The following is a 14,507-nucleotide window of genomic DNA, read 5'->3' on the forward strand; positions in this document are numbered from 1 at the left end:
TTGGAAGATACCTTCTGTCCTCTAAACAGCACAGCCTCCAGGTAGAATATAACTCACTTCCTACATGGAAGGAAGAAATGTTAACTTTGTGTTACAAAGGCAACCTGTCCCTGACTAAGATTTTTGTATCACTCTGGACAAGTAAATTTCTGTCGGTAGAGTTTTGCTTTATCATCCGAAGACAGATGTAAATGGGAGATTAGAGTAACCTTAAAGTGTCCTTTAATGCCCATCCTGAAGCAATACTCTCACAGTCTAACTAACTGAAAAAGAGACCTGGAAATGGAACAGATTATCCTCTGCCATGAAAAAGGAGGAGCAGGGAGTTCCTGAGCTACAGATGTGTTCTGCCCTCTCTCCCCTCTGCTCCTCAGGGTCCTGCTGTGTACACCATTCATGACATTCAGTAGAGCATTGGTCAACAAAGGCATCACTACTGCTGTGTTGAGAGAGAACACTGTACTGTGCTAGAAAGTAGCAATGATGGCAGTGATGGGAAGGGTGTCGATGGTGAACTCTATCAGCACTGTGATGGTGCTAAAGGTGACACTGATGGAGAGAGTGGGAACAGTTAAAGCCTATCGGTACCATGGAAATGCTGGAGGCCACAATGATAAAATGATGGAGAGGGTGGAGATGCCAGCACTACCCATAGGTGCTATGGCATGATATCTATCATGTACTTCGATTCCATTGCAAAGTTCTATACAACCATAACTCCTGCTGCTACCACCTCCTCTGAGGTAAGGTAGATCAGTGACAACATGGAGGCATATGCCCTTCTGGGAAGGCAACAATGGTGGGAGGAGGTAATCCTGCATTGAGCTGAGCTGGAAATGCTTCACCTTCGCTTCCTTCCTGGATTGCCACTGATTTTATGCCAGCTGGTTAGGAAGGTATCCGATGCCTTAGGTGGCTGTCACTAGCACCTGCTGCCTGGATCCTAATAAGGGAGATGGTGTCATCAGACCTGCAAATAAAATATTTAGTGTCACTTGCTTTCCCCAGAAGCAAGTGTGACTTCTGCTTGGTATCAGTGTCCATGAGGAAGATGTAGGTAACTTAGGACTTCTAAGTCCTAGCATATGACAACTGACTTCATGAACTGAACACACAGAGAAGATGTGATAGAAAGAGGAGAGTTTTATTATAAAAGAAAACTCTTGTTTGACACTAGTAGGGCTAAGAGAAAGTACTAACTGTAGTGTCACAGGCTTCAGCCAAGCTGAAGATGGAGTGTCTGTTTTGAGACTGGTCTTCTAGTAGAGGATGGCAAGGAACTGGAAATAGGAGTTTGTAGTAAAGGCCATGGCCCCCTGAGTACATGACATGACCAGAACTGAGCTGAGGACTTTGTAACAGTGATGTCAATCTTGTATGGCAGGTCCCAGGACTAAGCCACTTTCAGGTAGATAGAGAGACAGTGTCCCAGAGTAGCCTTGTGCTTGACCAGGTGCACACAGATGAAGGTCTACTTCAATCCAAATATTTGAGTCCTTCAGTTGACCTTCAAATGACCCTGAGTTCATGGGAGGGGGGTGATCTTTGACCACTGAGTCCTATTTTAGAGCAATGTCATTCATCTTGGCACATACATAAATCTGTGACTCTCAATATATCAAATCTTTTTATCCTTTACCACAGCAGATAGTCTCTCCTCTGGCCCTCAGTATAGTAGCAGCTGCTGTGGTGGGTAGTGCCTGGGGGATGAATTTCCCAACTAGTCATGTAGTTAGAGGGGTAAGATGAAACAAGCCTGCTGCAGGGGTGTTCTGAAGAAGTCTGTCCTGATCAGCCACACAGTAGTACAGAAGGAACTTAGTAGCTATTTAACCAGAGTTCAAGAACCGAAGGACATGGGTCCTGAGGCATCATTTCATCTGGAATGAGGACTCTTACAAGACTGGCTAGTTATGACAGCTCAGTAAACAGACTTGGGGAAATGCTAGGCCAGTCTACCTACTATACAATTTGTGCGTGACAAATAGTGGAGCAGGACTCCTGAATTCTCTACACTTCTTCCTACTCTGTGACTACAGGCCTTCTAATCATCAGCCCAGTTTTTCCACTCTGAATCCAGCTTTCAGCAACCTCCCTGTTGTCTTCAGAGAGGCTGTGTTGGGACTTGTACTATAATATGACATAGAAAATCATCCTAGGTCTGTTATTTTCCTCTGCCCCTGACCTTCTAACTAAGCTTTGCACAGGGCCAGGGGAATCAGTCCCAAGTCCCAGATTTGCTTCAAAAGCCACATAGTACTGAACTGCATCATGGAAGAGGGAAGTGAGATGGTTACTATGTTTTCGGATGCTGGTCTCTACTCTCAGGACTTCTATCTCAGTCAGGGATATATATGGATGTGTATGGTGAGAAGGTAGGAGCATGCGATGCATAAACTCAGTGAAACTGTGCTTCAGAGAGCTCTTTTGTCCTGCAAGCACCCACACCTGGCATGGTGACAGACAGCCTCCTCTTCAAAGCTTGTCTTAAAAGGACACTATGCTCTTATGCTGCATCCTTCGCCTGGAGCCACTTTTGTGGCAGTAGGGGAGCCTACCTGTGGCCTCCTCTTCTAGAAGAGAGCATGCAGTGTGGCCTTTTGCAATTTTCCATTTAGCTGGAGAGTTTGAGGATTCTGTTATTTCCTTTCTGCAGCTCCTCTTGAGGAATTTACGTCCTGCTACCGGCCTCAGGACATAGCTAAAAATAACCCCTTTTCAAACTGAAAGCTGGGTGAGTTGGGAGCCTTTGCTCCTAGGGCCGGAAGGGCTGTGTCAGAGTAGCTAAGGTCAGCCCCAACCTGGGCTGCCTTCCTCTTTCCAAGGAAACCTGGGACCACACAAATCACCTCCAGAACACTGGCAGAATACCCGTGGAGGAAGAGTCAGGTGGGACCATCCTAGCACAATAGTGACTGCAAACTTATATTACAGAGTGGAGGAGTGGGAAGGGGAATCTCTAAATATATAAGGAAAAACCAATTGAGGGTGATGTCAGACTAGTTATAACCCAGTCCAGCCAGATTGGGGAGTTGAGGGAACAGGCAGGCAGGCCAGCCTCTGCTAAGTTACCCGGGAGCAAATTCTCCTTCCTAGCTGGAGTGTTTCCATTCCTGGCATCAGTACATCCAGAGTTCTGTCAGTACTTGTCAGCAAGGTACTCTATTCAGCTTGAGAAAAGTCCTCTTAGCTAGATGGTTGCTGCCTCTTATGGTACAGCTTCCAGGCCACCACTATTCATCCTAAAAGTCAGGGGAAGCAGGACTGTCCAAGGATGACTGGGGTTTCTGACCTTCATCCCCTTGCCTGGCATCTCCCCTTGCTGGTCTTAGTGGATGTCCTCAGGGGTCCTTTCTGCTCTCTGGCAACTTCTTGGAATGCAGACAAGATAAAAAGCATTCAAGAGTGGAGACAGAGCTTCAAGCACTGTGATCACGGCTAAATTCACAGATGATGGAACAGCCAGACTTCCCCAGCAGTATCCAGATAAAACTGACCTTCTGACTTCTTTGCCTCTACAGATGCCCAAGTATTTCTCACCAGAATTCCTTCCTCAGGTGGGCCTGCTGGGTTCTACCATCCATCCAGGCTTTTAGCAAGAATGCAGGTTCCTGTTGTCCTAGCTGCAGAGAGAAAAGCCAAGGGGTTCCTAGAACTCAACTACTCTTCTCCTATGAGGCAGTGGCTATATCTGTCACAGAGGGATAGGGTCACCTGCCATTTTGGGGAATTTTCAGGCTCTGGGATGGCAGGTTTAGTAATCCAGTCTTTTTCAAATATATTTTTCATAAATCATAACAGTTAAAGACCAGGATACCTTCTCTCGGGAACAATGAGGGGCATCAGTAGAGGTGATTAACATGTTTCCCTCTCTTTGGATATCAGAGCATGAGAAAGTATAGAATCCAGGACGTGTGAGGTGAAGGGAGTCTGAGATAAGGGGAAATGGTATTGGCATATCAGACTGGAGTAGAGGATGCCCTAAAGTAAGTGTATGGGGAAGATATTTCAGTTCTGCACTGGCGTCGACTGGCTGAGTGAACCCCAGTCTTTTAACCTCTCTGAGAGAGAAAAACCAATGTCTTGAGAGGCCTGAAAGGGAGATGCTTTCTACAGTGTAAAGCATACAAACAAAAGCATATTATACTGCATCATGGCTAAAGACCAATGGTAATGGGATTCCCTTAGCAACCCTCAGGGGGGAAATGTTAAAAATAGAAAAACTGAAACATAGCAAAAGAGGCACACAGGGCCAGCTGGATTTGAGAATCCTGGTGAAGCAATATATAGAATTTACTTTTGGTCTTCTGTTTTTCAGAACCATGTGAGAGCTCATCTTGAAAAGTGGAGAAACACACAGAGGAGCTGTCCCCCAGCCTCACCCCTTTAGGGATGGAGCAGAGGAGGTTCCAGTTGCGGGCCATGCAGGCTGACAACCTGTCTGTGGTACTGCTCTCTGTGGCCTGGCTCCTGCTAGCCCGTGGGACCACAGGTATGCCTCAGTTCAGTACTTTCCACTCTGAGAATCGTGACTGGACTTTTAACCATTTGACTGTACACCGAAGAACAGGGGCTGTGTACGTGGGGGCCATCAATCGTGTCTACAAGTTGACTGGGAACCTCACCATCCAGGTGGCTCACAAGACGGGGCCAGAAGAGGACAATAAGGCTTGCTACCCACCCCTCATTGTACAGCCCTGTAGCGAAGTGCTCACACTTACCAATAATGTCAACAAACTACTGATCATCGACTACTCTGAGAATCGCCTGCTTGCCTGTGGAAGCCTCTACCAGGGTGTTTGCAAGCTCCTGCGGCTAGATGACCTCTTCATCCTGGTGGAGCCATCCCACAAGAAGGAGCACTACTTGTCCAGTGTCAATAAGACAGGAACCATGTATGGTGTGATTGTGCGCTCTGAGGGGGAAGATGGCAAGCTTTTTATCGGCACTGCTGTGGATGGCAAGCAGGATTACTTCCCTACCCTGTCCAGCCGCAAGCTGCCCCGTGACCCCGAGTCTTCGGCAATGCTGGACTATGAGCTCCACAGTGATTTTGTCTCTTCCCTCATCAAGATCCCCTCTGACACCCTAGCCCTGGTCTCCCACTTTGACATTTTCTACATCTATGGCTTTGCCAGTGGAGGGTTTGTCTACTTTCTCACTGTCCAGCCAGAGACCCCAGAGGGCATGGCCATCAATTCAGCTGGAGACCTCTTCTATACCTCGAGAATCGTGCGTCTCTGCAAGGATGACCCCAAGTTCCATTCCTATGTGTCCCTGCCCTTTGGCTGCACACGAGCTGGGGTGGAATACCGCCTTCTGCAGGCAGCTTACCTCGCAAAGCCAGGGGAAGCTCTAGCTCAGGCCTTCAACATCAGCAGTGAAGAAGATGTGCTGTTTGCCATCTTCTCCAAGGGGCAGAAGCAGTACCACCATCCCCCTGATGACTCTGCCCTATGTGCCTTCCCCATCCGGGCCATCAACTTGCAAATCAAGGAGCGGTTGCAGTCTTGCTACCATGGAGAGGGCAACTTGGAGCTCAACTGGCTGCTGGGAAAGGATGTACAGTGCACCAAGGCGGTAAGGAACTTCCCTGTGCTTTGTTCTCAATGTCTGTTCCTCTGAACCTTCAGCTTACGGGTTTGTAAGAGCCTGGGATAGGTAAGAAAGGGTTTCAGGCAACCAGGTGGTGACTACCAATTACAGAGTCTTCCCTACATCAGATTCTTGGGATAAGTTTGCTGATTCATTAAATCAAGACTAATGCGTGCCCTGTATGCTTACAGTGTACCAGGCACTGCATTTGGTACCTACTAGGCTACATGTCTAAGCTACGTGTTCTCAGAGAGCTTTCCTACTAGTGAGGCAAGACAAGTCAACACATAAAACAGCCTAGTTGGATGTGGTGGTACACACTTGTAATCTCAACACTTGGAAGAAATAAAGGCAGGAGGATTAGGTGTCCGAGGTCATCCCTTTGCTACATCGTGAGTTCAAGGCTAGCCTGACTACATGAGACTCTCTCAGACAAATAAAATGATACTGCCTGAAAAAAATGCTAAATTGACTTTAGAGGAAAATAAAGCAAAGTAGGGATCAGCAGTAGATAATGTCTGCCATTGAGAGAGTAGTACTTGGAGCAATGGCTAAAAGAGGGAAAGGAATTTCAGAGAGAGGCAGCAAGTGCTTAAGCATCAGATAGATAAACATCAAGGAATTCCCACAACTTGGTTCAAGCATATGAGAGAGGGTACCACAGCATACATGGTAAGAATTTAAGCTGTGACATCTAATCAATTAGATTAAAATCAGTTCTTCCACCTGTATCCTGTATGTCCTTGAGCAAGTCATGTGCTTTATTTGAGCTTTGAGTTTTTCATCATTAAAATAGAAATAATGTTACTTTTTTATTATGAGGATCATGATATCAATAATAGTTAAAATGCTTGGCACACATTAATCATTCAATAAGAGAGCAGCTGGGATTACCAATGCTAATCATATTAATGAAAGACTAGTTATTTGCCTGTTTTATCTTACTTTCATAAAACGGGGGAGTCCGAATTTAGGTATCTCCAGCTTGCTTTATAGCACTATAGTTGTGTAAACAAGGACCCTCTTCAAGCAAAGAAGTAGAGAGGAAATGTAAGGGTTAACTCCTTGCAGCATCCACCCTGGTTCCCATGGCCCAGAGCAGGCCTTGTCAAGAGGAAACTGCTGATTCCTGCTTGCTTTTCTGCCAAAGTTAAAAGGAAGAGGACACTGTGCTCTGCTCCAGTGGTGGTGGAGAGGGGCAAGTCCTGGCTAGTCCTCATGGGACGTCAGAAATACTGGGTAATGACTAGAAGGATGAATGCTTTATAGCAGCTCTCAACCTTCCTAATGCTGTAACCCTTTAATACAATCCTCATTTCATAGTGACCCCCAACCATAAAATTATTTTGTTGCTCCTTCATAACTGTAATCTTGCTACTGTTCTAACTTGTAAGTATCTGACATGCAGGGTATCTGATTTGTGACCCCAAAGGGGTTATGACCCACATGTTGAGAACCACTCTGCCTTATAAGAAACAACTTTTTCTCCTGTCATCCCCTGGGACAATACCATTTCAAGCACCAAAGTAGTAAGATGTGCAAGATGTTGGTCTCCCTGGATGCCTATAGTAAAAGGACCCCAGAGGTAGGAACTAGAAATGCTTTAGTGACCTTTGAGAAATTTAAAAATCAATGAGAAGTCATGGCCCCAAACTTGACTTTAACATAGTTTGGGGACTAACATGTACTTCTCGGGTCTAAGGTTTGTGTATTGCTTCCACAAAAAAGCACGAGGATGGGACCCATCACCCCAAGGGTATCAGTTACCTGTGAAGGGCTGTTTTGAGCAGTTGATTACCTCACCAGATTATCACAAATAAATCACTAATTATTATACCTTTTGTAGATAGAAAATCAAAGGCTCAGTAGGTAAATAAACTTCTCAGATCCATATGACTGAACTAGAAATCAGGGTCTGATAAAGGGCATCCCACAGACTCCTGATGCTGACTGTGGGGGGTCACTGTCTCTGATAAGAGTGGTACTTCAGTCACTCACTGTTGACACAAATAGAAAGGGGCATCAGGCATTAGGAATACCTGACAAGATAGTGAGGAAGAAATTGCCATCCAACCAAGGGCTCATGCTCAGAACAGACCGTTTTCTTTACAATTCTGGAGACTCTAACATCAGGGAAAATGCAGAGAAACCCACAGTTGACAGCAAGAGCTTTTCACTTCTGCCATTGTGACTCAAAAACTGGCTTAGGTTACAACTCTATAGATCTCCCAGAGAGATCTGGAAAAGTAGTGAAAAACACTGAAACCATGGAAGCAAACTATAAAGAATTTTGACAAAGACCTGACTTAATTCTTATTTTATAGATAAGACAAACAAACAAACAAAAAAACCCTAAGACCCAGGAGGGCATGCAATAATTAAGATATGCTGCCAATATGGTTAAGGACAGTGCTAAAATTTAGATTACCAAACTCTTATTGAACAGCCACTGCTCACAGAACAAGGGTGAGAAAGAGACAGCCAGGGTAGAGGGCAGTGGCTAGTAGCTGCCTGCTTGGCACTGCCCAGTAGCATGCTGGAAAATAATAAGCATCTGACTCCATATAACAGGGGAAGAGGGAGAGCTCTGGTCTATAGCACTTGGCAGTTCCCGTGGTATAAACACTGCCAGGGAGGATGACTTCAAACAGGAGTGATAACAATGACTGTAGATGCACACATAGACATCTCTCATGAGCTGGTATTAGCATACCATGGTTTCTCCCCTTCCAAGTTGCAGTGTGGAATCTCTGCCATCAGAGTTCATAGCCATTCTTACTCTAATTCTTCGTGTTCTCTCCTATGAGTGCTGATGCCTGTGTTGAGAACCATCATTCTTACCAGTAGTAGGAGTGGCAGCTGTCTACAAGTACCAAGGTCCCAGAGACGTGTTCTGGTTCCCCTCAGAACTGAGGAGGGAACACAAGACTGAGAAAAAAAATGTATGCTAACTTATTAACCAATTATTCCAAGGAAATGAAGCAGTAGCTTTCTCCTTCCCAAAGAAGGTAAAAAAAAGCAAGGTTGAGAGAGGCTTCTGTTTACTCACAGCTGTAACTTCTTCTTTTCTGGGAAGCTTTTTCCAGATGAGGAGAGAATGACTCCTTTAGCACTCGGGGTCTTTTCTGGTCCAGAATCTGTGGTCTTTGCTGCAAGATTTCATTCTAGACAATTAGCTGGCATGTCTTGGAGCATCAAGGCACAATTTCATGCCAGACTCTATGGAACCCTTATCCTCAAGAGTCACTAAGTTCCCTCCTATCTTTGCTCCCCCCACCCAGAGAGAGGGAATGAGGGAGGGAGGGAGAGAGGCAGGGAGAGAGAGACAGAAACACAGACACACACAGAGAGAGACAGACACTGGCTGGACCTACTGTGATCTTTTGAAACTTGAAAACCTACCCCCAGTGACATACCTCCTCCCATGCCACACTTTCTAATGCTTCCTGAACAGTCCACCAACTGGGAACCAAACATTCAAATATATACGCTTCTGCTGTGTGTGCAGGGGTGGGGAGACTCTCATTCAAAGCGCAACACCATCCTATTCTTCCTTTGACAGCTCCAAAAGAGGATGTTGTGGCCCCCAGTGGACTCAGCCAGGATAAAGGGTGGGAATGACTATTCTCATTCTCTGTACAGCAAGTTTTCTTACTTATTCAAGATAGTCCTCTTTCAAGGTGACTCAGTTCCTCCTTGCCCACCACTAATCCCTTCAAAAGGCTGATATAAGAGGAAATCTCTTTGAACACCTATAATGTGCAAGAGATAGTGACACACATTGATAAAAGCCTTTTACATACACTGTGTCATTTAATCCTCTATAATTCTTTCCAAAGGGGCGGGGGATATATCATTCCAAGTGAAAAATCTAATGTAGATTAAATTTTCCATCAAGCTTGGTGGTACAGGCCTGTAATCCCAGCTACTGGGGAGGCTGACTCAGGAGGATTACATGTTCAAGCTGTGCCTGGGCAATTTAGTGATACCTGGTCTCAAAATAAAAAGTTTTTAAAAAGGATTGAAGAAGTAGCTTACTGACAGAGGACTTGCCTAGCATGCATAAGACCCCAGATTCACTCCTCAGAACTACAAAGAAGAAAGAGAGAGAGAGAGAGAGAGAGAGAGAGAGAGAGAGAGAGAGGAGAAGGAGGAGGAGGAGGAGGAGGAGGGGGAGGAGGAGGAAGAGGAGGAAGAGGAGGAAGAGGAGGAAGAGGAGGAAGAGGAGGAGGAGGAGGAGGAGGAGGAGGAGCCAAAAACAAAAGACAGTATCCAATTTTATCACGATGTTTGCCATGTGTCCCCAGAATGGGAGGTAATAGATATAGTGTAGTGGCTTAAAATTCTTCATGCCTCAAGGAAAAAACTCTATAGCCCAAGAAACACTAGGCTTGCTCAAAGAACAAACAGGAAACTTCTAGGCCTGTAGAATCTTACAATGTTGCCTCTAGGCTGAATATCCTTTGAGAGAATCCCGTTTAAAATAGACAGATCTTCACAGACTGACATGGTCTAAGGGGACATGAAAAGAACCAGAAGGTGAGTTCAAGTAGTATGACTTCAGCCTGGCTTTCCTGGCAGAAAGGTAAAAAGTGGACACATGACTCTGGGAGAGTAGAGATAGCTAATCATTCACAATCTGGTCCCATGGGAGCCAAGATGTCATTGTCAACCATCTTTGTCTTTTAACATGTTAGATCTTTCATTCCAGACCTGAGCCTCTTTGAGGCCTGGTATCATCAAGGATGACATCGGTAGGTGGGTAGTCTGAAGTGACCCTGCTACTCTTTCAATGTGATTTACTCCAGTTCTCTCCTGTCCTTCCAGCCAGTCCCCATCGATGATAACTTCTGTGGCTTGGACATCAACCAGCCTCTGGGAGGCTCCACTCCTGTGGAGGGACTGACCTTGTACACCACCAGCAGGGACCGCCTGACCTCTGTGGCCTCCTATGTTTACAATGGCTACAGTGTGGTGTTTGTGGGGACTAAGAGTGGCAAGCTAAAGAAGGTAAGAGTTGGGGGCCTGGCCTCTTCAGTTAAGGGACTCATCTGGAAGGTAGTGGTCAATGGAGATTTAACTATAGGCAGCTTCTTGTTCTCTTAAGGAATGGAATGGAAAAGAAGATGAGGATCTGTTCTGTGGTTTAGCTTTAAGTCGTTTCTCCAGCCACCAGTCAGTGAGTACATAAGATATAGGGAAGGTACTTCTCCTGAAGAGGAAAACTCTTAATTCCAAAATCAAGTAGAACTTTTATTGTTGTTGGTTGTTGTTGTCCACACTGTAAATCATATGCACTGTACAACTCCTAACTGTGACCCAGATATTGTTTATAAACTGAAAGAAGTTGTTTTAGAGCAGGTTTTGAGTCTTAAGAGCTGTAATGGTGGATGCTGGCCTCAGGTACATGGTTGGTACCTAGGGACAAGGCCATTTACCTATCTTTCGAGTAGTTCTAGACTGCCCTCCCCACTTTCTTACCCAAATCTCAGTAGCCAGCAGGAAGGTAACATCTTCCAGGACTCCTTGGGCAACCCTACAAGCTGGAGGGAACCAGCTGTCTGGAATTGGCAACAATGGAGCCCTCTAGTGAGGAAGGCTGAAGCCAGTAGCTTGTACCTGCTTGTTGAATGCTTAGGGTGTGGAGAGGGAACGCAGTCTGGTTCATTACATGGGATTATAGCAGCTACATTCTTAGTCCCTGCTAATCCCCTTTTCCCAAGCTTACTCTCCTGCAACTCCTCACTAGTCCTAGCACCTGTGTATCAAGGCACAGACAAGATTTTGCTGCACCTCACCCTTTGATGTTGACATTACCAGGCTTCCTTCTCCTAATCCGTTTAGAGCCCTGGGAGGTTGTTGTCAGGGAGTGTGGAAGAAGAGAGCTGGGAGAGATTCTGAGGAAGAATTTCCATTTTCTTCTTGTTCAGAGTTGCTGTAAAGAAAGTGGAAAGAACTAGTCCCAATTATGTGAAGATAGAGAGCCTTCCAGGTTTCTCTGGTCTTTGGAATTCCAAATCCCTTTGACCCTTTCTTTGCTCTTGGGAAATGTTCCTGCTTGTTTCTGCCTTGCACCACTACTCTGCCCCACAGCTATGGACATGACTTGGCTTCATCATGTGGAAGAGAGGATGAATGAGCTCTTATCATTTGCTTGCCTAAGCTGGGTAAGGCAAAGTTACTCTGAGACTCACTAACTGAGAGAGGAGTTTCTCCCTGAGGTTGGGAAGTGGTATATCCTGCTGGCCAAATCTCTCCTTAGATTGCTAGAGGCTGTCTACCTCCTTGGTCAGCAAGGCTCACATCATCCAGCTGGGTGTATTTGCCTGACACATGGGGCTTGGCCAAAGGGAAAAGTTCAAATATCACCTAAGCATTCCTCAGCAGGCCATGTGCCATGTTCTTAGACATCTGCCCTACGAGGCTTCTATTACTAATCTGTCTGCCAAAGGCAGTACCTTTCTCTAAAATTGTACAGAGGTTATCTGTGTGACAGAAGTGGCTGCTGGGCTAGTGCAGCCCTTACCCACTGTTCTCTCACTGCTAGTCACTGGTCTGCACTCAGTCTCCTCTACTCTTTTGGGAGTCTTATTAAAGGATGGTCTATTTATACTAATTATCGTTAAGCCTATCACCAAAGTTTCACTGTAGGGTAAGCCTAACAGAGTAGAACCATCCCTGTAAAATAGATTGATCTTCTGAAAAGCCTTGAGATCATCTAGCCCACTACCGTTATTATTCCACGGATGCTCAGAGAAGTAGAGTGACTGATCCCAGCAAAGAAACAAGGCTAGTTGTTTCTTGCCTTGACTCCCAAACTTGGCACTCTTTTTCACTTCAAGAAGCAGCTGTAGAACTGGGGGATGGGGACTGAGAGTTATTTTCAGATCCAGACTTGCTACTGAGTTCATTCAGTCAAGGGCTACTGTCTCTACTCTCTCTGGCCTTGGACCTAAATTAAGAAATCAGTATTACTAGGTAAAAGAAGAATGGCCTGCCCAGACCTCAAGGGAACATCTACTGATCCCTATAATTCATACATCTTGCTCATTACACATCTAAGATTGTTTGCCTCCTCCCTTCCCCTTTCCCTCCCCCCTCCCCTCCCCCTTCCCCTCTCCACCCCACACACATACACACACACACACACACACACACACACACACACACAGTGGTCCAAGAAGTTCTCTGGGCCTTGTAGGATCCTTAGTAGACTAGTCACTGTGGAGGTACAGGTTCAAGGGCAAGGCTAGAGGCATAGCTGCCCACTTCATGTCCCAGCTTGTGACATTTTTACTGTGAAATGGCGTGCCTTTGGCTGCTTCTATGACCTCATGATACCCCTAGTTTTCCTCTGAGCAGATCACCCTTCCCTCCACCCACACTCCTTTGAGGTACTTGATACCCATACCTGGCTCCTTGGGGCCTCCGACTTACCCAGCCACTCATCCCCACCCTCTCTAGAGAAAAAGCCCATGAAGAATTTATGGAATGTCCCCAGGAAATTCTAGCATGGTCCAGCCTCCATAGCTCTTTCAACACAGGAAGGAAAATAAAGAAAAAATAGCTAAGAGTCAGGCAAGGGGAGGGAATCTGGGTGCGTCAGAGCTACTCACTTCTTCCCTGCCTGGCCAGGCGTCTCCCAGACGATCCAGTCCTCATCTACAGAGGCTGGTAGGAACAGGATGTCCCTGAGTGAGGAAGTGAAGAGGAAGTAAACTTACCAAAAGGGGCATAACCACAATGTGATCTTAGGTGCTCATATACATAGGAAGCTCAAAGACCAGGCCCTCCTCTTCTGGTGCACCAGCAAGTGGAACAAAGGAAGAGTAGAACTGAGATTTCAAAGCCAAGATATAGCACATGTAGGACTAAGAACTGTTCTCTACAGGATGGAAAAACAGGCAAAGCTTCACCACAGGGTGCAACAGCTCAAGCAATGGATGTGGGATTAGTCTTCAAGGTCTCATCAAAGAGGAGAAGAGTGCTAGGTTCTGCTTTAAAAGGGTGAATTAGAGCCTACTATGGCTCTGAGCCCAAAGAGGAATGCAAGAAAAGGATTTAGGATTAGAGCCCAGCCAATTGTGTGTTACAAGCTTCAGCAAAATCAATTAGTCATCACCATAGACACAGAAGAACAGCTTCAAGATCATGAGCAGCGTTGACTCCACTTTATGAGGGAGATAATATCATAACAGAGTGTTAAGAAACCAAGTATGAGATAAAGAAGGGCAGCAAGGATGTGGGAATCATGCTATGTTAAACGTATTTCTGCAAGGCTAAACACCCAAGGAAAAAGAGCAAATGAAAAAATACAGTTCTCCAGATAATGCAATTTACTGAGTGCCTTTTATGTTCTAGTTACTATTTTAAGAACTTTGCATCTACTAACTCCTTGAACTCTGATGTAGCTGCCCTGAGGTGGGTACTATTATCAACTTCACTTTGCAGATGAGACATAAAGGCAAGAACAGTGAAGAAATTTGCCAGGTTCATGGTTAAGCCCAGACTTGGTTCTCAATTGTTGACGTGCTTAGCCATCAAGCTGTGGAAGATGAATTAGGCTTAGTCAATGTGGCTTCAAACGTTGATATGTAGGAGTTGCTGCTGCAGAAGCAGCTTTTCTCATAACATAGGGAAGGAGTTGTTATAACCAAACTATCTTACTTAAGGGAATGAATAACTGGTCAATAGATGTATCCAGTAAGGGGTAAAGTAGAAAGACTAACTCTAACCTAACTCTAACTTAGCCCTGCATCTAACTAAAGAGTCTCTCCCATGGTGCCACTGTTAGAGAAGACTCTGACTCCTTCAATGGAATGTACGTGGTGAGTTGGATGAGAATGGTCCCCATAGGCTCATACATTTGAATGCTTGGCCCCTAGTTTGCGGACTGTTTAGGAAGGATTAGG

The 14,507-nt window shown here is 45.5% G+C and overlaps 1 protein-coding gene across 2 annotated transcripts in view; it reads left to right on the forward strand.

Annotated features, from left to right (window-relative positions):
- Plxna2 (plexin A2) overlaps positions 1-14,507 on the forward strand; it is a 205,182-nt gene that overhangs the window by 27,548 nt on the left and 163,127 nt on the right. For both annotated transcript variants that reach the window (XM_063272193.1, NM_001105988.2), the window contains exons 2-3: positions 4,319-5,580; positions 10,423-10,605. In XM_063272193.1, coding sequence (XP_063128263.1) covers positions 4,393-5,580; positions 10,423-10,605 — 1,371 coding nt within the window. In that variant the 5' untranslated portion in view covers positions 4,319-4,392. The remainder of the gene's footprint in view (positions 1-4,318; positions 5,581-10,422; positions 10,606-14,507) is intronic.

The sequence above is a fragment of the Rattus norvegicus genome, chromosome 13 (assembly GCF_036323735.1).
Source record: "Rattus norvegicus strain BN/NHsdMcwi chromosome 13, GRCr8, whole genome shotgun sequence".
In the NCBI taxonomy this organism is placed as follows: Eukaryota; Metazoa; Chordata; class Mammalia; order Rodentia; family Muridae; genus Rattus; species Rattus norvegicus.